The 23033-nt window shown below is 35.3% G+C and overlaps 1 protein-coding gene across 6 annotated transcripts in view; it reads right to left on the bottom strand.

Annotated features, from left to right (window-relative positions):
* Positions 1–23033, bottom strand: part of SUCO (SUN domain containing ossification factor) — a 78584-nt gene that overhangs the window by 41834 nt on the left and 13717 nt on the right. For 3 of the 6 annotated variants that reach the window (XM_064370659.1, XM_064370658.1, XM_064370661.1), the window contains exons 2-8: positions 18726–18840; positions 16903–17013; positions 13908–14062; positions 12502–12639; positions 12127–12277; positions 1094–1217; positions 49–173 (exon numbers count right to left, since the gene is read on the bottom strand). In XM_064370659.1, the coding sequence (XP_064226729.1) occupies positions 49–173; positions 1094–1217; positions 12127–12277; positions 12502–12639; positions 13908–14062; positions 16903–17013; positions 18726–18840 (919 nt within the window). Of the gene's footprint in view, positions 1–48; positions 186–1093; positions 1218–12126; positions 12278–12501; positions 12640–13907; positions 14063–16902; positions 17014–18725; positions 18841–23033 lie in introns of all 6 variants that reach the window. The other 3 variants (XM_064370656.1, XM_064370657.1, XM_064370660.1) reach the window with 1 other exon arrangement.

Here is a 23033-nt window from a genome sequence, read left to right as displayed (position 1 = left end):
AAGTCACTAATTTCCTATATATATAAAATTTCATACTTAAGTACCTACCTTGGCTTCTGGATTAGCTGCTAGAATTTTGGCACCACATTCTACTGAGGCATAATTATTTCGATTTTTCTGGACCTTTTTGGTGGCATGTGAACCTCCATTAGAAGATGGATGCATTGACTGACCTGCAGACAAACCTTATTATAAACATAGATATATTTGATGATTATGACTGAAAATACCTCTAGCAACACTGATCTCAAAAGCAATAAGCTGTCTTCTAGAAAAGAACAGGTTTTAACTAACTTGAGAGAATATTTTAAAAATTTATTAAAAAAATCAAAGTGTGTCACCTCAATAGCTTTAAAATATCCCCCAAAAACAAATTAACTACAAAATTCTATATTACTTAATTTATGTCTAAGTAATATAACTCACAATATGAAGCTTGTCCATGAGAATAAGAGCTTTCTGTATTTACATCTATTATAAATATCTATTAAGGATGTATTTTTCAAATCATTTTATTTTATTTTCTTTAAGCTCCAGGGTACATGTGCAAGATGTGCAGGTTTGTTACACAGGAAAACATGTGCCATGGTGGTTTGCTGCACCTAACACGCCCATTATAAAGGGAATAAATTAACTATAATTTTAGCCACCCTCCCCTCTCTCATAACATAGGTAAGCTTTTTGGTATGTTCTTGAAACACCACATGTTAAACACCTTTTGGTAAATTAAAGAATATTTTAAACCCAAGGATTTTATGCAAGTTCTTTTTTAGTGCCATATGAATCTTAAAATAGTTTCCATGCCTCAATTTTCCTCATATTGTGATGAAAACCACTGCTATTCCTTCCTTATTTTATGCTCGCTTAATAATTTACAAGAATGGATTCTAATTAAAACAAAAACTGTATGTAATTATATACAGGTACACGATATATGGATGGATCAACAAAAACTTGGTAAGTTTCACCTTTAAAAAGATTTCAAAAGTAAGTTTTATTTTGTTTTATCAATCAACAAAAGAAAACAGCATATTAAAACCATACCATAAACTTAAAAAAAAAAAGTTTTTAAAGAACTCAAATACTTTCTTACTTTTTTCTTTTTCTACTTCCATAACTTTCTTCTTCCATTCATCAAACGTTGGTATATCTTCTGGATCTTTGGAACTTGCTACAGATGTAGGGTCAATTTCTCCTGGTTTCGTATAATCAGAACTCTGAAAGAAACAGCAAAAAATAAAGAGACTCTAACTTTCAAAGAATACAAATAAATTTTAGAAATAAATACATATGTTTCTGTCAAATTAAAGTTCCATTTTATAATGAATGATGTTTTGAAAAAATAAAAAAGGTAAAAAGAAAAGTTTTGGTTTACTTAAAAGTTGAATTTCTCTTGAAATAATTAAAACGTTCAAGTGAAGGATGTGTTCCTTCACTTGTTAGTGATATAAGCATAGGTTGTTAAAAAGATAATAATCTATAAATAATCTATAAAACCCTAAAGCAAAAATTACTCATACATAATCTGCACAAATGAACAAATCATATACTTGCAGTGCGTTCACCTTAAAATATAAGTTAATTAAATACGTTAAATTAACTAAATAATTAAAACGTTCAAGTGAAGGATGTGTTCCTTCACTTGTTAGTGATATAAGCATAGGTTGTTAAAAAGATAATAATCTATATAAAACCCTAAAGCAAAAAATTACTCATACATAATCTGCACAAATGAACAAATCATATACTTGCAGTGCATCCACCTTAAAATATAAGTTAAGATAATACATCCATTAAAGGAAGCTGGCTAATTTTACATGTTTTAATATTATTTCCACAAAATCCTTAAAAAGAAATACTATGTACATAAAAATTTTAAGGCAAATATAAAAACCTAAATGTGAAAAAACAAAACTTTACATTTTAGAAGAACATTTAAAAATCTTTACAAATCATGTTAACAAGATGCAGAATGCATAAATCATATTTAAAAGGTGACACATTTGGCTAGGTTAACCATAAATGACATGAAAGAGTAAGTCACACACTGAGAGAAGTATTTGCAACACATTCAGTAAACAAAGAATTATTATCAAATATAAAGAGTATCAACAAATCAAATAAGGGAATGGGGTGGGTGGGAAGCAAAGAACAAAATCAGTAAATTCAGGAAAAATAAATAAACTTTCAGTAATAATCATGGAATCCAAATGAAAGCCAGAGATATCATATAAATCAGTGGTCCACAACCTTTCTGAAACCAGGGACCAGTTTCATGGAGAACAATTTTCCCATGGAGGGTTAGGGAGATGGTTCTGGGATGAAACTGTTCCACCTTAGATCATAAGGCGTTAGTTAGATTCTTATAAAGAGTACACAACCTAGATCCTTCACCTGTGCAGTTCACAATAAGGTTCACACTCATATGAGAATCTGATGCCACCACTGATATGACAGGAGGCAGAATTCAGGTGGTAATGCTTGCTTACCTGCCACTCACCTCCTGTGGTGTGGCCTGGTTCCTAACAGGCCACAGACTGGTACTGGTCTGTGGCCTGGGGGTTGGGGCATGCTAACAGAGATTACACAAATCTGATGGAGTTTAAAGTGTGATAGTCTGTGGCCAAGTGTGAAATGTCTGTTGAGCCAAGGAAAATCTATCAGACTGCTAAAAGGAGTTTAAAATTTAGCAATATAAAGATGTACATACCCCTTAAATACAGCCCATGTATAACTCTAAGTGAAAACATGTGTCTAAAAGATATGCATAAGAATGCTCACTGTAGCAGTGCTTTTAATATCAAAAAATAATAACCTAAATATGCATTAATTGATGAATGGATAAACTGTACTAGTCACTATAAACAGGAATGGAAACAATGAACAAATCTCAAAAACATTGCTGAATAAAATGTTACTTAAGGTAAGACTGTCATTTATATCAAACTAGCCATATAATAGTATATATTGTTTATATTTATTTGTAAAGCTCTAAAACTAAACAAAAAAAAAACCCGTAAATTCAAGATAATGGTTATATCTGAAGACAAGAGAAAGAATACTGGGGAAGGGCACACAATCTTATGTTTTTTTTCTCTTAAACTGAATAATGAATACACATATTTATTCCACCATCAAATCATTTCTGTATTCCTAAAATAAAGTTTTGAAGTCTTAAGAAGTGTACAAAATCTATTAGACAGCAAAGTCTTGTAAACAATACAAGTCTCATTTAGTATACATTTGCTGTATATGAGCATGCTTTTGAGTACTAACATGAAATACCCGTAACTTCTGGGACTATAATTTCTTTTTTACTTCAAAGGAAGTAGAGCCATTTCCAAACCTCCCTTTAGGAAGACAGCAATTTGGTCCCAACCCAATTTCCATCTCAGAGTGTTTTACAGAACAAGTTGATTTACTAAATGAAGTGTATGGTGATTTAAAACAATACATGGCAGAAAAAGATAAAAGAGCTAGTATTACCACAAATTTAATTTTTTTAATTATATAACAAAAATCTAGTTTGAATATAAGATAGGAAACAGGACTCAACTGACTCGAGGCAGGGCTCGGACACCAAAACATATCAAGGACTAGATAAAACAGGTCCAGGGCAGGAGCAGTTTCCATAAAACACACCCATCAGCGTGCCTTGTCAGTTTAGCATTGCCATGGCAACAGCTGGAAGTTACAACCCCTTTCCATGACAAGTATCCAGCAACCTGGAAGTTACCACCATTTTCCTAAAAATCTCTGCATAAACCACCCCTTAATTTGCATATAATTAAAAGTGGATATAAATATGACTGCAGAACTGCCTCTGGGCTGCTACTCTAGGCACACTGCCTGTGGGGTAGCACTGTTCCACAAGGAGCAGTACTGCTGCTGCTGCTGTAACAGCCATTTCAATAAAAATTGCTGTTTAACACCATCAGCTAGCCCTTGAATTCTTTCCTAGGTGAAGCCAAGAACCCTCCTGGGCTAAGCCCCAATTTGGAAGCTTCCCTGTCCTGAATCATCTGGTGACCACAAAGGGATGAAGAAAGCAGAGATGGCAGTGATTGGAGGAGAGGCAAGATGATGCAACAGTAGAGATGGAGAGCAGGTGACTGGCAGGAGACAATGAGAGATGGCAGTCAGAGAAACAACGAGAAAACAGCAAGGGACAACAAGAGACAGCAGTTAGCAAACAGTGAGAGATGGCAGTGGATGAGATGAGCAGAGAGGTAAACTAAGCAGAGCTGTAACACCTGAGCTCTAATACTAATCAAAGGCTCTTCTGAGAGCCATTATTTTCCCTGGCAGACAGCACAGCTGAGCAGATGAGCAAGTAGCCATAGTACTACCACCTCATACGGGACCCACTGCTCTGACAGGCAACCCAGTGGGTTACCAGCCCCTGTGCAAACCCCTCCCACTGCAGCAGCTGAGCCCACCCAAGCTGAGGGAACCTGGAGAGACCTTTGCCCAGGTCTCACATTGAAGAACAGTCACATTTTGGCTTCTGTGGATGGATGTGTCCAGTCTACCACCCTCCATAATACCAAGTAAGCTAGGGAATAAAAGCCTTTGGCTAAGTGGTCATTTAAAAGTCCCCCATCATTAGAGTGCCCTGAAACACACCCTTACCACTTCTTCCACTGGTCCTTTCCCTCTATTTTATGATTCCACCGGTCATTTCATTTTCAATCCTGATATGTGTGCAGTCTTACTGTTTGCTTTTAACTTTCTGTTAACTGTGTGTGGGCAACTGTTTGAGGTGGGACACGTGGTTGAGAGAGGTTCCCCCCGTGTGTTGACTCTGGGACACCAAAGTCACATTCTGTGACCTCAACTTGGTAGTGAGTCACTGTTGGCTAAACCCTGGGTGCCCCAGGGTTTTTGGCATTGGTGAGGGGCCCCTCACTGGGTGAAAAGCAGGCACTCTGGGTTTTCAGCACTGGTATTATAGACTGAACTCCAGATGCTCTGGGGTTTTTGGCACTGACATTCCCTTTAGGACTGTGGCTTATAGCCCCTCTCCCTAGGAGAATATTAATCTTGCCCTTTTCTGTCCTAAAATTAGAAGTATTATTTTCCTAATAGCCAGTTGCAAGCCCCTTCTTGGCAGCTGTCTCATAACTGCTTTGCTTATAACCGCCCCTCTTGGTCAAAGGAACTGGGAGTTCACAGGCTCCTGACCTCAAATAGACAGCCACCTACAGCAGCAGACAAGTGGCTACCTATTTTCTCAGTGTCTCCACTACCAGGTACATACTCCAGCAAGTCAGGGCCTCTGAAGTCTCCCCTTCAGCAAACCATTCCTAGGTAAATTACTTATGTTCATAGGCTTGAAAATGGCATGAGAATAGAATAGAATAGAATCTTAAATATTGAGCTTATTGTATGGTATAAAATCTAAAAATGATAGAAGGGTTCTCATCTATAAAATTCCAATGTCTGGTAGGCAGTTCAGGATTTCTTGCTGCCTAGGTTTACACAAAATGTGCTAAAGAAATGTATTTTTTTACTGGGAAAAATTTTTTGTTTAATTTGGAAGTTATTAAAAGGGAAATTCAAAATGTGAGGGAACCAGAAAGTAGAGAAGAGAGACATAAAGAATGTTATAAATAGAAAATGTTTTCTTTTCTCTTTGTTTTGCAAAAAAGGATATAATAAAAGAGTAATCTTATATGAGGGAGAAATCTTACATTTGAAAGTAAAATGTCTGGTTATTTAAGAAAGAGGTAGTATAGGACAACATTATTAGTCCACTCTCACACTGCTATAAAGAACTACCTAAGATTGGGTAATTTATGAAAAAAGAGGTTTAACTGACTTACAGTTCAGCAGGCTGTACAGCAAGCATGGTTGAGGAGGCCTTAGGAAACTTACCATCATGGTGGAAGGGTGAAGGCGAAGCAAGCACCTTCATGGTGGTGCAGGAGGAAGAGAGTGAAGGGGTGAAGTGCAACACAGTTTTAAACAACCAGATCACATGAGAACTCATTACCAAGGCCTTAGGCAACTCCACCAATGTGGTTCCGCAGGGTAGAGCCCCCGTAGCTGCTTTCATGAGCTGCTGTTGAGTGCCTGCAACTTTTCCAGGTACAAGGTGCAAGCTGTTGCTGGAGGATGATGGCCTTCTTCTCACAGCTCCATTAGGCAGTGCCCCAAGGGGACTCTGGGGGTTGTGAGCTCCCACCCCATATTTCCCCTCTACACTGCCCTAATAGATGTTGTCCATGAGGGCTCCGTCCCTGCAGCAGACTTCTGTCTGGACCTCCAGACACTGCCACACATCCTCTGAAATTTAGGCAGAAGTTCCCAAACCTCAACTCTTGCCCTTTGTGCACCCATAGGCCCAATACCACATGAAAGCTGTGAAGGCTTGGGACTTGCACTCTTTGAAGCAATGGTCTGATCTGTACCTTGGCCCCTTACAACCATGGCTGAAGCTGGAGCAGCTGGGGTGCAGGGCACTATGTCCCGAGGCTGCACACAGCAGCAGGACCATGGGCCTGGCCACACAACCATTTTTCCCTCTTAGGCCTCCTGGCCTATGATGGAAGGGGTTGCCATGAAGATCTCTGAAATGACCTAAAGGCATATCCTCCATTTTCTTGGCTATTAACATTTGGCTCCTCTTTACTTATGCAAATTTCTGCAGCCTTGAATCTCTCCCCAGAAAATGGGTTTTTCTTTTCTACCACATGGTCAGGCTGCAAATTTTCCAAACTTTTATGCTCTGCTTCCCTTCTAAATGTAAGTTCCAGTTTTAGGCCATTTCTTTGTTTATGCAAATGAGCACAGGCTTTTAGAAGTAGCCAGGCCACATCTTGAATGCTTTGCTGCTTAGAAATTTCTGCCAGATATCCTAAATCATCTCTCTCAAGTTCAAAGTTCCACAGATCCCTAAAGCAGAGGCACAATGCCACCAGTCTCTTTGCTACATCACAGTAAGAGTCACCTCTGCTCAAATCCCCAATGAGTTCTTCATCTCCATCTGAAACCACCTCAGCCTGAACTTCTCTGTCAATATCGCTATCAGTATTCTGGTCAAAACCATTCAACAAGTCTCTAGGAAGTTCCAAACTCTGTTATCTTCCTGTCTTCTTCTGAACCCTCCAAACTGTCCACATCTGCCCATTACCCAATTTCAAAGTTGCTTCCACATTTTCAAGTATCTTTAAAACAATGCCTCACTTCTCTGGTACCAATTTTCCATATTAGTCTGTTCTCAAACTGCTATAAAGAACTCTTGAGACTTGGTAATTTATGAAGAAAAGAGGTTTAATTTTTAATTGACTCACAGTTCCTCAGGCTGTATGGGAAGGATGGCTGGGGAGGCCTCAGGAAACTTACAATCACAGCAGAAGGACAAAGGGGAAGCAAGTACCTTCTTTACATGGCAGTGCAGGAGGAAAAGAGTGAAGGGAGAAACACTACACACTTTTAAACCACATCTTATAAGAAGTCATTCACTATCACAAGAACAGCAAGGGGAAATTCTGCCACCATGATTCAATCACCTTCCATTAGGCCCCTCCTCTAACATATGGAGATTCCAATTCAACATGTGGGTGTGGACACAGAGCTAAACCATCAGACAAGTCAGAAAATTTAAGCATATTGTAGAGGGTCTGTGTTATGTCGTGATAAGGTTCATAAAGGAGACTTTATAAAAGAAATTTTGTGCATGATTAAACTTGTTATAATCAAAGGAAATTGTTTACAATACACTTTCTAAACAATGGTCTACATGTTAAAACCCAATTTTCTTAAAATGTTAATTTGCTAAATTACCAGAAATTTTGCTTTATAATCCTGTAATCTATTTCTTTTGAAAGCTTCTCAGATTCATGTAACTCCTTTAACTTTTCTATCAGCTCCCGTGAGATTTTTCCTACAAGTATGACTGCTGCTGTGGCCTGATGCTAAAATGTTTAGTCTTAGAGGTCTGTAGGAGCAGTGTTTTCTCCCAGTATAGCTTAATTCTATGCTGTTGTTTTTTCTTGATGAGCCACCTATTTTGGCTTTTGGTTTTGACTCTTATATTGCTTAGAAGTGTTTAGGGGGCTGGTAGGTACCTGCCCACATCTATTCCCTTTGGCCAGGAAGGGAGCAAGTGTTCAGTTTGTTGGGGGGCTATGGATTTTGATTTTTGTTTTGTATTCCCCTTTTTGTCAGAAGGTGCTGGATGCAATGTTAATGGCAAAGATTTTATTTTCTCCTGTGCCGATGCTGAGGTGGTGTCTTGCCTGCCCCAGGTCCACTGGGTCCCTCAGTCGGACGCCTGTGGCCAGGGAACTTATAGTCAGGGGACTTGTAGCCAGTGGATGTTGTGGGCCAGACAAGAGTGGAGGTGGGTGAGTACTCATTGGTCCTTGAACCCTTTTGAACAAAATATTGTAATACTTCTTTTTGATCGCTTTAGCCAACCTCATAGGAAACATCTCTCTTGTCCTTGTCTGGGTGTAGAGCCCATAGGTCATGCTAAGGCCCAATTGGACATCATGTTGTCACCATCAATCTTGTTTGCTCTCCCAATTGCCCTGATCCAACATGGGTAGAAACAGAACACTCCAGTAAATATTTCAACAATTATAGCATCAGGGAACCACCTTCATGGTTGCTGGATTTGTCATCAACATCCCCAGGATAAAATTTCAATCTTCTGGCTTATCCAGAAAATCTCTCAACTGTCCCCACAGATCTCCTAACTAACCATAGCAATCCTAAAATACCCAAATCCCTACTTGTTAAGTGGAACAAACTGTCCCCCACTGAATGAATTCCACCTGAACCTCCCCACCATTACCTGGACCTAGGAAGTTGGGTATGTATCTCTCCAGTGTACTCATGATCCTACTTTTTGCACCCACTGTTGTGTTAATGACTCAAAAGCAGAAGTTTCCCTGCATTGCTCTGAATCCAACTCTAGCTGCCAAGATACAATGCCACAGTGAGGTAAATGGAATTCTATGTGTAAGCAAGGAGACATATGTGGTGGCTTCTCCAGGATTAGAATATACAGGGGAAAACAAACAAAGAATAAAGATCACACCCCACAGGGTCTCTGTCTGTGCCCCAATTCAACTCATTTTTCTTTGTGGCCATGAATGGGAAGAAGTCACACCCCATAACTACTCCTGACTCTCCAGATAGTCATCTGTTTTTTAATTCTAAATAGTTAAAAGTCAACATCTGCTCTTTTAGGAGTAGCTTTCCCTTGTGTATCAAAACTTGGAACTGAGGTGAATGTATGTTAGCCACTCTTGCCCCTTCAGGAGTCACAGTCATAAGAGCTGAATAACACCAGAACTAAATGAGCAATAGGATGAATTCTAGTAGGAATCAGGGCAGCATTACCCTGGAGTGGCTTTGCTTATCACAAGTGAACCTTAAACAACTTGACTAAAACGGTAGGCCCCTTAGTCACCAACACAGGTCACGCACTAAACAGAACTCAAGAGTCCCTAGACTCTTTGGCAAATGTATTTCTCAAAAACAGACTAGCAGTGGACTGTTTACTAGCTGAACAAGGTAGAGTATGTGCAGTTATTAATAATACCTGCTGCACACATATTAACAACTCCAGACAAGTTGAGATTAACATCCAAAAAAATCTATGAGTAAACTACAGTTACAGATATAACCAGGGCATTTACTGCGACTATATCTGGTCAACTACCAAAAGTGCCTTCCCAAGTCTCAACTGGTTTTTACATACCTCTTCTAGGACCTTTGAAGGCTGTCTTGTTACTAATTTTTGGTCCTTGCTTGTTTAACCTCTTAGTAAAGTTTGTCTTAGATTACAAAAGTTCCAGGTACAGACAATGTTAGCACAAAGCTTCCAACTCATCCTGTCTCTGGGCCCCTATTAGGTATACAGATTTTCACTTCTCTGGTGCTAGACACCTAGTAAACTCAGCAGGAAACAGTTACAGAAGATGGATCTCTGCCCTTGTATAGCCTTCTTAAGATTAAGAAGGAATATCTAATCTCTGAGGGAAGAATGAATTAGGGAGGTGGGATTCAATTCTGGAGGCAGGTCTTGGATATCAGATCAAATTGAGGGCTAGCTAAACCAGGTCCCAGACAGAAGCATATTTCCATAAGCAAGTCCACCAATGTGCTATGTCTGTTTACCACTGCCACAGCAACACATGGAGGTTGCCACCTCTTTCCATGGCAACACCCAAAAGTTACCACCCCTTCCCATAACAATAACATGACAACCCGGAATTTACCACCTTTTTCCTAGAAATTTCTGCATAAACCAACCTTAATTTGCATATAATTAAAAGCATGTATAAGCATGACTACAGAACTGCCTATGAGCTGCTATTCTGAGCACAATGCCTATGGGGTAGCCCTACTTTGTAAAGAGCAGTACCTCTGCTGCTGCTGCTGTACACTGCTACTTCAATTAAAGTTGCTGTTTAACACCACTGGCTTGCCCTTGAATTCTTTCCTGGGTGAAGCCAAGAACCCTTCTGAGCTAAGCCCTAATTTTGGCGCTTGCCTGTCCGGCATCAGGTAATTGAGAAAATAAACAAGAAACACACACTTATTAAAATTTATCTAGCTGAGATACTAACACCATAAAGCTCAAACATAAAAACTGCAACAAAAAGAACATACATTTACCCTTGAGGCCCAGCCAAAGAAATCACTATATCTTCCTTGCAACAAATAAGAGAATACAATAAAAGTCACTTTGTAATACATTGTCTATAAACAATACAACAAAATCATTCTCTATATAAGCTGGACAAAAAGGGTCTCACAGATCCTTGAAATAAAGGCTGGCACAAGGATCCACCTGCACCAGAAAGCAAATGCTCTCCCACTCAGATGGAGCAGTTATTCTGAAGTGAATACTACACAAAACTATTGGCTATTACTCATAATGTGCTCATTATCTGCCATGATTTTTCTGGGATACTATTTAGAAAGTAATTAATACAGTTAATTAAATTCAACTCTTTTGCCTATTAGCATAGACACACAAACAGTTTAAGTCTCTTAGGTAATGAAGAAGTTTCAGTCTGCTAAGTTAAGGAGAACAAGCAAATCTAGGACAAAGCTAGCTGCCATGCTTGAATTTTATATTTGACACTACTATAAATACCTTCAAAGGAAATGTGTTTTAATGTTTATCTAATTTTATTCATGGATGTGATATTTGACAATTAAACTTTAACATATGCATGATTTTGTATCATTGAGAAAAGTAGTTCCTTTAATATGTTAGACTATGAAATGCTGAGTTCCTATATTAATAAGAAGCATCATCAAAAGAGTTGATCCCATGATAGTGAAAGTCTCCAGAATGAAGTTTAGTCTAACTGAAGATTCACTGAAAATATGTGAAAAAGAAAGCAGAGAACAAAAGACCCCCAAATTAAAAAGGAACAAATATGGATGTGGTAGTCAGCACACTGAACTACTCTTGGACCTTATTTATTTTTGTTTTTGTTAAGTTTATGGAGTATACTTCATCTCTGTAACTTAGTTATTGCTTACCTGAGGAAAGCTTAAATTGCTGTGTTGATACTACTTCAAGAAATTCTACACTACATGAAGCCAAGGTACTACTCAGAAGGAGAAAAGAAACTAAAATTGTTCCACTCTGATAAGGCTTGTCTTAATTATAAGAATCGCACCTCTAAAATATAAGGTGGTCTGGTTGTATTTTACACACAAATAATGAAAGGTAAAATGTTCCATTAAAATAATTCTGATTGAAGAACCTAAGTTTAACCTTGTATTATTAACTTACATTCTGAAGATAATTAGATGTAATTAGTCATACCTTCTTCTTGATAGCTTTATATGAAGCTGATTAAATAAGGACTTTATGTATCTAGTATCAAACAGCTGATGGTGGCACAAAATCATTTAATAATATATAACCAAAGAGAGTTCACACTTGAAACAACTTTATGTAACAAACACTATACTGGAAACAGAATCACTTGCTCTAAGGGAGCACAGTTCACGTCAGTTCCACAAGTTATTGTCTACTTAATCTTCCTGATTTTATGACAAATACAGTTAGCAAATTACTACAAGCTTAGCTAATAACAAAAATGCATTACATAAAGAAGTAGGAGACAGTGCAAGTTATATACCTACCTCATTTTTTAAATTATCTGAAGCATTCAATCCAGATTTTGGATCACCACCACCCTGTTCACTTGCTGAAACTTTTGATTCAAATTCTGATTTTGTTATCTTTCCTTTGCCATGTGAAGATGACACATTTTCTATATGCTGGCCAACAAGGCTATTTAAAACCAAAAGATATATTAAATAAATAGATTTTACTGGATAACAAATTCTATACAATCTAAATTCTTATAACACATGTACAAAGTAAACCAAGGAAGAAACACAAAGAGATCAGCTTTCTCTCAATCAAAGTGGAATTTAACATACACCAAAGTCCATTCAAACAGGACACTGCTGTTATTGTAGAATCATAAGAAGGACAAAACTGCTTGTACCCACCTGTCAGGTGGATTGACAAAGGAAGGTTGTTCAATTGGAGCATTTGCATCAATGGCCTCACCAACATCACAATCAGTTTCAGATTGCTCGGTTTCACTTGGTTTGGTTATAGCAATAGTACCAGATTTTTCTATTTCACTAAAAAAAGAAACAAGAAATAAAATCTGGTAATTAAATGAACTTGAGGTAATATAAATTAAAAATACTATTAGTGATTTCCAAAATATAATGTAAACCAAAGAAAGAAAATTTTATATCACGTAAAGTCAATTGCTAACTTGATCTGTTATTGTCCTCAGCTTCTAAATAATTACTTACCAAATATTAAAACAAAATATTAGAGGTTAATATTTGGTCTTATAAAAAATAAGATTTTTAAATTTATATCTGCTACTATATTAATTCTACCAACACTAAAGTTGTTACTCATGGCATCCATCAAAAATCATTATCTCAAGACATTTCACTAAACTTTTAAGGTGTTCTTAGATTTCATTTTTAAAATATAAACCTTAATATTTTTCCCTGCCTCACCTCCATTTCATTAACCAGTCATGTTTAATATAATGGAAGAATAGGAGTCACCATTCAGACATATAGTATCTAACCTTAAATTCTTTCAGAATCATTTAAATTTAAAAGTTGAAATACTATCATTATTTCTCAACATGTCTCCTGTTCCCTGGCCCTTATTGAGACAAGCTCCTAAATGGTAACCATAACATCTTGTGCAACTCCTTCAACCCAGGTCCTTACATTCTTGAGAAGCAAGGATGATATTAACTGACACATTTATCCTATGTACCAGTTATTCTTCTACATACTTTATTTGTATTAACTCATTTGATAAAGGAAATGATTAATGTAGTACTAAGAGAAGGACATTCTGTTTTGTTTTTTTGACTTTTGCAGGAAGGTACTAGGAGAAGTACATAACAAATTTTCTAAATTAAGGATAATTTAAACCTAAACACTCTGAATATTTATTATCAAGTTTGAAAAAGGTAGCTATTCACACAAAGACATAAACATAAATGAAATGGCAGTGATACTTAATAGAAATGAGTAATGTGACACTGAAGTTTTTGATAATTGTAGGGAAGATAATTCAAATAAGCACTATGTTTTTTAAGTAAAACCTTACTTTACTTAGACTATATAGAGATTTCACATATGGGATCTATCAGCTTCACTGAGTTAGTTAACTAAATAAACTTGTTATAAAATCATTATATTCAAAACACACAAAGGCATGCACACACATGCAAACAAAACACAAGCATTGTAATTTAGGTCTGTTATATAACTTTAAACTTGAATATCAAGCTACTTTATCTTTTAAAGAAATTTTTCCATCACTAAGGAGATTCTTTTTGTGTTTGTTTTTGTTTTTTGTAATGACTTACTCAAGCTTTGAGACTGGAGTGATTTCTGAGGTAGATGAGCTGGAAATATTTTCAACAGTTTCACTGTCCACAACTACACTGGAAGAATCTTCATGCAAATCAATTGTAGGGAGTGTCTCCACCACAGGTGGACTTAACTTTTTTGACTCCGTATTCTGTTTAAACAAAAAGTCAGCTAAATTAAATGTTGAGATTAATACATCATCTCTTCAGCAGAATAGGCATTTATGGAAAGTATTTCTGAAAATTGACAATATAAAAAATGTTCACTAAAAAAGTACTTTTATAAAAATCCTTTCTTCCAATATTACCACCCTAAGGAATATATTTCATATGAAAATACAGGCCCTACGCACTTTTCATGGCATTTCATATATACCAAGAACTTTCTCCCTTCCTATTTCCTACTTTGTAACAGGAGCTACAAAGATTTCTCTCTTCTCTAATTAATGCATGCTAGTAGCAACAAAGAAACCCTACGGACATGTACAAAACAGTACAACACATAGTTCTTGACCCTGAGCAGTTTAGTTTATCAATAAACAACAACATAAGATATGTTCAAGTAACACCACAAAGCAATATATGATTCTTGCTGCTCCTCCAGTCTTGAATGCCCTGGGCCTTTAAGTCTCCAAAACAATGTGAAACCTACCTCACACCTGTTCATATTTGAAAACTTCTATCAGCACCTTCTCCTCCAAGACCAACCCTAAACAGAATTAACTACTCCCTTTCCTCTATGCCTCCACTGTTCTCTGTACAGTTTTATCACTGCATCTGTAACACCTCAATTGCCATTATTCATGTCTCCCTCTCTTCTTCAACTACACTACAAATTTCCTAAGTAAGAACTATGTCCTCTTGATCTTCATATTCCCAGTGTCCAGCACAGTACCCAGCACACAGTAGATGTTTAAATGCTTAATAAATGAATATCAAGTGAGAGGTACTCATGCTCAACTCAAGAAAAAAAGAAACTAAGGACTATTATGAACTAGAAGAGCTAGGTCTGGACTGGGTACGGTGGCTCATATCTGTAATTCCAGCACTTCAGGAGGCCAAGGCAGGCGGATCACGAGGTCAGGAGTTTGAGACCAGCCTGGTCAACATAGGGAAACCGTGTCTCTATTAATAATACAAAAGTTAGCTGGGCATGGTGGCACCTCAGCTACTCGGGAGGCTGAGGCAGGAGAATTGCCTGAACCAGGAAAGTGGAGGTTATAGTGAGCTGAGATCACATCACTACACTCCAGCCTGGGCAACAAAGTGAGACTCCCTTTAAAAAAAAGAAAGAAGAAGAGCTAGGCCTTAAAGAAAAGGAAGGCCAGTATAACAGCAGAAAAAAAAAAACCTCAAGGCATGCAGTCTGGAGAATATAAAGTAGATCACTTGGGGAATTATTTACACTGAGAAATTCACAAAAAAATACAAATAGTCACCTGTATATTTATAATGGAGGACTTGAGAAAAGTACTACTGTCTCATTATCAAGCACTATATTACTCTATGAACATGTATTCAAAATTTAAAAATTAGTGAGATACTTTACATGCTTTTTTTTCCCTGAGATGGAGTCTCACTCTGTCGCACAGGCTAAAGTGCAGTGGCGTGATCTCAGCTCACTGCAACTGCCACTTCCCAGGTTCAAGCAATTCTCCTGCCTCAGCCTCCAGAGTAGCTGGGACTACAGGCACTCACCACCATGCCCGGCTAATTTTGTATTTTTGGTAAAGACAAGGTTTCACCATGTTGGCCAGCATGGTCTTGATCTTCTGACCTCATGATCCACCTGCCTCAGCCTCCCAAAGTGCTGGGATTACAGGTGTGAGCCACTGCGCCCGACCTACATACTATTTTTTAATTAAGTCTTCAAAATCCGATGTGTATTTTACACTTACAGTAAATTTCAATTTGGATTAGCCACATTTTTTCAAGTGCTTAATGGCTACATGTGGATAGTGGCTACTATAACGAACAATATTAATATATAAGATACGGTAATCACTCAGAAGTATTTGAACACAACTATAACATAATAAAAGTTTTATGAATAATGGTAGGACTGTTCAGGATAGTCACCCAATTGTAAGGGCTACAGGTATCACTTTTCTCTTATTCCTATGCATAAACCCTTGACAAATGTCTTCCAGAATCCAATAAAATGAAACTAACTATATCGCTTTAGATAACTCAATAAGTTATAAAATAGCCCTGGCTCTTGCAAAAAATGCAAGGTTAAAAAATGAAAAAAAAATTAGCTAAGGCTGTATTTTTTAAAAAAGAAAGAATTCTCCCTCATTCTGAGTTGAAATTTGTATTTTTTTCTAATATTTGAGATTTCCATTTTTCCTTAGTCCTCTGCCTCCAGATCAAATATCCCCAATTCCTTCACTCATTACTGATATTAAATGGTTTCCAGATACCTCAGCATTCTGATCAGTTTATGGTATATATATCCTAGTTTTTAGTATTTTTCAAAATTCTGGTGCACAAAATAAAACAACAGTCAGAATGTAACATGAGAGAAAAGGGAAACAATATATTTTAACCAATTATCTATTCATACCCACTATAAGTGGAAATCTTGGTATCAAAATACTCTGTGTTCTACATAAAAATATTTCCTTTTGTTCCAAGTGATTCAGGTCAGAAAAAAGTTTCCTAACATCCCAAAATCTGAAGAGACAAGATACACCATAATAAACCAAAACAGAACCTAAGAAGAATGCGGATGTATACTCAAACTTTTACTACCAACAGACTGGTCACATTTATTATTATATCTGTAATTTTACATTTTCTCAAAAGTAGTACTATTAACAGGTAAGTAATCTTAAGTCCAGTTACAGAGTACTTCAAAGTGAAAAAACTAACAAAGTAGTTCAAAGTGAAAAAACGAACAATACACAATATGGTGACCAAACAGAGGTTTTCAATATTGTGAAGTAATTTGAAAGGGCATATTATTAAAAATCAAAGCAACACAGCTTACTTGTACATCCATAATAGAGTCATCTTTTGATTTATATTCTTCTGGAGAAATAGGTAAATTTGAACCTGATTTTTCCAATAATTCAGCATTGATAGGTCCCTCTCTTTCATCCTATATAGCAACAAGAACAAAAAAGATTACTTGACGAAACTGTTTCACAAAACAGTTATAAAGCAATATGAAGACCATTTCTTTGTATACTTTAAAACCAAAAAGCTAACATGTGTACATCTGCCTCTAATTAATTTCATTTGTTTTCAGGATTATTGTCTATTTTCTTGAATTCCCTCCTTGCCACAACACTTAAAATGTGCAATACATCAGTTCAAGAACTTCATTTGATTTTTCAATAAACATTTTAGTCTTACCATCTAGCACTGTGTTAAGCACCTAGTAAAATTTCAGTAAGTATCTGACAAATGAAGGTACATAAAGCTCTTTCTTTCATCTTTTTTGACATACATTCAAGTTAGAATTTCTAATACTTTTATGCTTTCTAGAGTGTAACTTTCATAAAAGTTCAAATTCAATCTTTGTTTCCCTAAGCCTATCTAGCTCATACTAGGTATCTAAACGTTTGCGGAAAGAATATACTTCCCCCTTAATGCTTTGCTTAAATTCATTATTATGATATTTGTTTTCAAAATGATTCATCAAAAAAGGGATTAAATCAAAATCTTATAGACTGTGGGTGAAAATATAAAATTATAGTGTTTTGGAGATACGTGGCAAGTCTCCAAAATTTTAAATGCTCCATCCCAGAAATATATTCAACATAATTTAAATTTAGATAATCCACTCTAAATATGCCAAAACACCCCCAAGTATGTAACTGTAAATATGTGTTGATACACACACGTGCACATTAAGGTAGAGAACAAAATGCGTAAGTTAGTCGATAAAGAAACAATTGATAAATAATAATATGTCTATATAACAAAATTAAAGTGTAGCTGTTCAGAATATATCAATATGAAAAGGTGATATATGAGCTATCACTGGAGGAGAAGGGGGATGTCAATTTATAATATATTTATATGACATTTTCATGGAAATAAAAATATTAATATATGAGCATATATAAAGGTGTATTTATACCCACAGAACAAGGTCCAAACATTTTCACAAGAAACAGTAAACTGTTGTTCCTTTGGGAAGAGGAATGAGACATAAATAATGAATATTTTCTATTCAACATAAATTACTTCAGTAATTTTAAATACATTGACGTTAAATACATGATTTAATCTTTTTGATGAAGCATTTTGAAAGCAAATGTCATAAAAATGAATTTTAAATAAATACACTGAAGTTCAAGGCAAAAGCCAAATCAAGTCAATACTCCCTATTTATCATTTAAAATGGTAAAATAATACATATTTTAAGGTCATGAGGATTTTTGGAGTCTTTATATTTATTGCACCTAATTATATAAAACAAACCACAAAGCCACTGACTGCAGATTCTCCCTGGAATACTCATTTCTAATAGTTTCTAATTTGCAAGATTGGGGTTTCTTTAAAAACTCTAAGTATTATAGATCATTAAAAACAAATCACTTGTTTTCAGCTCTCTGAACATACACTACTCTATACTATAGGACTAAAGATGTTAAAAATTCCAAATACAAGCAACAAGAATAAACATATAAATATCTCTGAGCCATCATAATTTAAGAATTACTCGAGTAATAGCAAAGAAAAATACAAATATCTACCAAAAAGTATGGCATAGTATTTTTGAAATTACTTTTATTCTGTATGTTTTCACACATTCTCAGAAACCTGTCACACAAATTATAATGTTAATTTTATTTAAGGCACCTTTTTCTGGAATTGTACATCTTCGTTTTGTAGTGCGCAGTTGTCATCTTGAGAGTAATATGATGAAGCTGAAGCTGAAGAACTCTCTTTACAACATACACGCCAGCTGGGAAGCCTGTAAAACACCCACCAACAACAACAACAACAAACAAAAAAAAAAAAACAAAGAAGAAAAGTTGTTAAGTCAACATATTTCTATATGGGCTAGAATTTGAGGCAATAAGCAGTTCCTATCCGAATACCTTTTAACAATTTAATGATGAAAATCATTACGCAGAAGAAAAACATAAACATGATTATCAGCATTCCAAGACAGACATTATGAATTCCATAAAAGTACAACAGGAAAGTCTTCACCAGAAGCAGTATCTGATAATTATCACAGAAGGAACAGAGAAAGCTGTCAAACAGCTAACCTCCTCAGAAAGTATCAGCTATTATAAATTCTAACAAGTATTTAAGAACAGATAATCCTAATGTTACCTCGACTGTTTAAAAGCATAGAAGCTTCCAAACTATTTTTGCATAGAGAACCTAACAGTGATATCAAATTAACAGAAATAGCACACACATAAATGAATACTAGTGGTTAATAGTACTTACAAAATAACATGCAAAACTTATCAAGACAACAATAAAAAACAAAGTCTCTAGGAACTTATCAAAGGAGGAAATATACCACAGTTATTACATAGCAGAGCTCAGCTCTGACATTCAAAACTGATTCAATATAACAAAATCTACTGATTTGCTATGCAAAAATATCAAGGAAATATATCTTATGATTATATCCATAGCCAGTGAAAAATATCTGATAAACTTATACATCCATCAACGTTTTAAGAATCAGTAACAAAACTGAAATTACATATTTAACATGGAAAATACATATATGATACATAAAACTAAAAGTCAATATTATACTTAGAAAACTTAAAAGTACAACTATATACATCTGAAATAAGAATGTCCATTATCATTAGTATTACAAAACATGAGGATAAAAGACGCATAAAAATGGAAAAGAAGACAGTAAAATTATCTGTACTTCCAAATAATGAGTTTATCTGCATTAATTGCAGATGAGTTTATATAATTGGAAAATTCAAAAGAATCACCTATTAAAATAAGTCCTAGATATAAAAATTATATTCCCAAGTATAAAATTAAGAAGCAAATCAACAGACTCTCTCAAATCGTAACAAGTACCCATTTACAATAGAAACAAAGAAGTGCCCAGATAGAAATTTGGCAAGAAATCTTCTATTAAGTAGAACTGTTTGAAATTGCCAATATTTGACAATCCTTTTACTTGGAAAAAATGTCAATTTCACAATTTGAAATAATATACAAGGGTAGTTTGAAAACCACATACTGAGGTGGTAAAAAGGGAGACTTTTTATATAAAAAATAAGTCAAAAATAGTCAAGAATATTCTGATATGAGGGGACTAGGTTTATATGAAACTACAGTAATTAAAGCATTTGGTACTGAGATAAGAGAGGCAAAGGAAATCCCTAGGGTGACTAGAAAGGGAAATCCCAGGAAGATGGCTGTAAACAAGGAATAGAGGGCAACCAGTCTAGGTTAGTTTATCAGAAGCATCCAAATAATACTAGAGGAAATAAAATGCCTACCTAGATTTAAAAGACTTTGGGGATTTTATCTCTTCTTAAACCTACTGCTTTCATTTTAGAAATTGTATTTCTATATTTTTTTCCTTGAAGGAACATTTTCGACTTGAATGTATGGTGACAAGTTTTTATTGTTGTGGCAACCTATAATCTTTAATACTTCTATGCATCCTGCCATTTTAAAGGTGTATGTTACAATTATGTGTTTCAAAAAATAATGGTTAATACTTCAGTGTTAGGGTAAAAGAGAAATCAATTCTTTCTTACCAAAGAACAGAAGAGGAACTCAGGAAAATTTTTCTAGATATAGCAATCGAAGAGCCAAGGAAGACTTCATTAAGAAAGCAGAAAACATTCTTTCATTGCCAAGGGAGATTTCATTACGGGAGAAAGCATTGTTTAATGTGAAAGTGACTGAAGAAAACACCTTCTTAAAATGATAACCAATGTCTTGGAATGACAGCTTTTTATATCTGCCTAGCACAGAATTATTGAACCAGGTATCTTTAACAATTGTTTTTATCATACTATCAAATAAATCTAGCAAAATAATGCAATAATGAATTCCAGGGAGACACATTAATGTGCAATAAAGAATAAGCTAATATGCAAATGAGCCAAGCCTAATAATTGCAGAGAAGGAGTCTGCAATTATTAGACTTGGCTAATAAAACTAAACTGGAGTCTGTCACTTTCAAATGAGTTGTTTTCCTCTGAGTTTTAATGAAGAAACTTCACAAGCATGTAACATTACCCAGTAAGTACCAATTACTATGCTAGGAAACATTAGGGGTAATTTTCAACTCATTTAAAAATTTGAGTAAGTAAACATAGTTTTAAGAAAATATGAAAAAAAAACAAAGTAGCCATTTTAATTAACATAGAAACCAAACAAGATGGAAAACATTATGTTACTAAGACAGTGATTTATTATCTATGAGTAAAAAGAAGAAAGAATTACAAATACGTATGCACTTAACAATGTAGAATATATACTACAACCACTGGCAAAGCTACTGGTGGAAAGAGAATAATCAAAATTTATGGTGGCCTATTTTAAATTACCTCACAAAATAACAGATTAAGTGGACAAAATGATATTTAATTCCATGTAAGAAATAAGCTCGATCAAAGATATAGAATTTTATACCAAATACAAATTAAAACATTCTTCTCAAGGACATATGGAATATTTCCCAAATACTGATCATAAATTAAAGCCTCAAAAGAAGCTTCATATTCCAAAAACTCAAGATCTAATAACCATGCTGCAACAAAATCTGAAACAGAAAGACAGCTAACAATATCCCAAGCTGGAAGCAAGAAATACGTAGCAAAATAATCCTTAGGTTAAAGAGGAAACAACATTATGAAATAATCAGCAGAAGACTACCAATCAAAATTGGTGGTATATAGATAGACAACAGCAGGAAAACTATGCTTCTGAATACATTAACACAAATGCTGAAAGCAAAAGAGCTAATCATTGAACTCAAAAAGATAAAAGACAGTACAAATGCAGAAACAACGAAGGATATATGGACAGACATTGCTAAAATAGAGAACAAAAAACAGCCAAAAAAGTTAAGAAAATCAAAAGTTGGTTCTTTGAAAAAAGTATTAGAAAAACTTCTGGCAAAATCAATCAAGGGAATATAGTGATGGAAATTAACAAAATATAGAATAAAAAAATTAAATAACCACAGAGAAAACAGATTTTTTTAATTATAAAATATTATAAACTATGTATGCCAATATATTTGAAAACAGGAGAAATGGATAAATTTCTAGAAAAACAGCAAAACTGGCACAAGGAATGGAAAAAACTGAAATACACTGATGACAAACTTGAATGGATCTATCAACTTCTTACACATGGGAGAAAATCCAAGCTCAATTTTTTAATTTTTTATTTGGAAATAATTTCAAATTTCAGAAAAGTAGACAGCATAGCACACACACAAAAAACCTACAAATGCCTTAGCTGTATCAACCCGTTATTAATATTTTACTTAAATTGTTCCATTATTTGTCATTTGCTCATGCTCACTCATCCTTCCTCTTTCTCTCTATTCCCTCTCTCCCAGTAATTTACCTCTAAAATACTTTGATATCTATTTCCACAGAATAGGGATATTCTCTTGCATAACTACAATACAGCTATCAACTTCAGTAAATGTTATGTTGACACAAAAATTTACAGTCCACATTGCAATTTTGTCAATCCAACAATGTCTTCTATAGAATTCCTCCTTTCTCCAGTACAGAATTAAATCTATGATCATGTCCTGCATTTGTTATGTCTATTCAGCATTCTTTAACTTGGAACAGCTCCGGAGCTTTATTTTATGCAGCACTAACATTTTTGAAGGCTAAGTCCCTTTTCTTTTTAAATAGTATGGTCCTTATGTGAGATTTGTCCGACGTATCATGATGACCAGATTCAGATTAGGTGTTCTCAGTCAGAATCCTTCATTATGTTTTTCTCAGGATATTATAGTGATGTTGCAACTTTCTCAGGATATTGTATTGAGAAGCATACAATATCCATCTGTTTCAGCAGTTGCAATTCCACTTTTAGGTACTTCTCAAGAGCAATAAAAACTATGTCCACAAAAAGCCTTGTACAAGAATGTCCCTAGTAGTTTTTACTCCTAGTACCCAAAACCTGGAA

The sequence above is a fragment of the Aotus nancymaae genome, unplaced genomic scaffold, assembly GCF_030222135.1.
Source record: "Aotus nancymaae isolate 86718 unplaced genomic scaffold, 86718_ANA_hifiasm-v0.15.2.pri h1tg000108l, whole genome shotgun sequence".
NCBI classification, from domain to species: domain Eukaryota; kingdom Metazoa; phylum Chordata; class Mammalia; order Primates; family Aotidae; genus Aotus; species Aotus nancymaae.
This window is presented reverse-complemented; position numbering and strand designations above follow the sequence as displayed.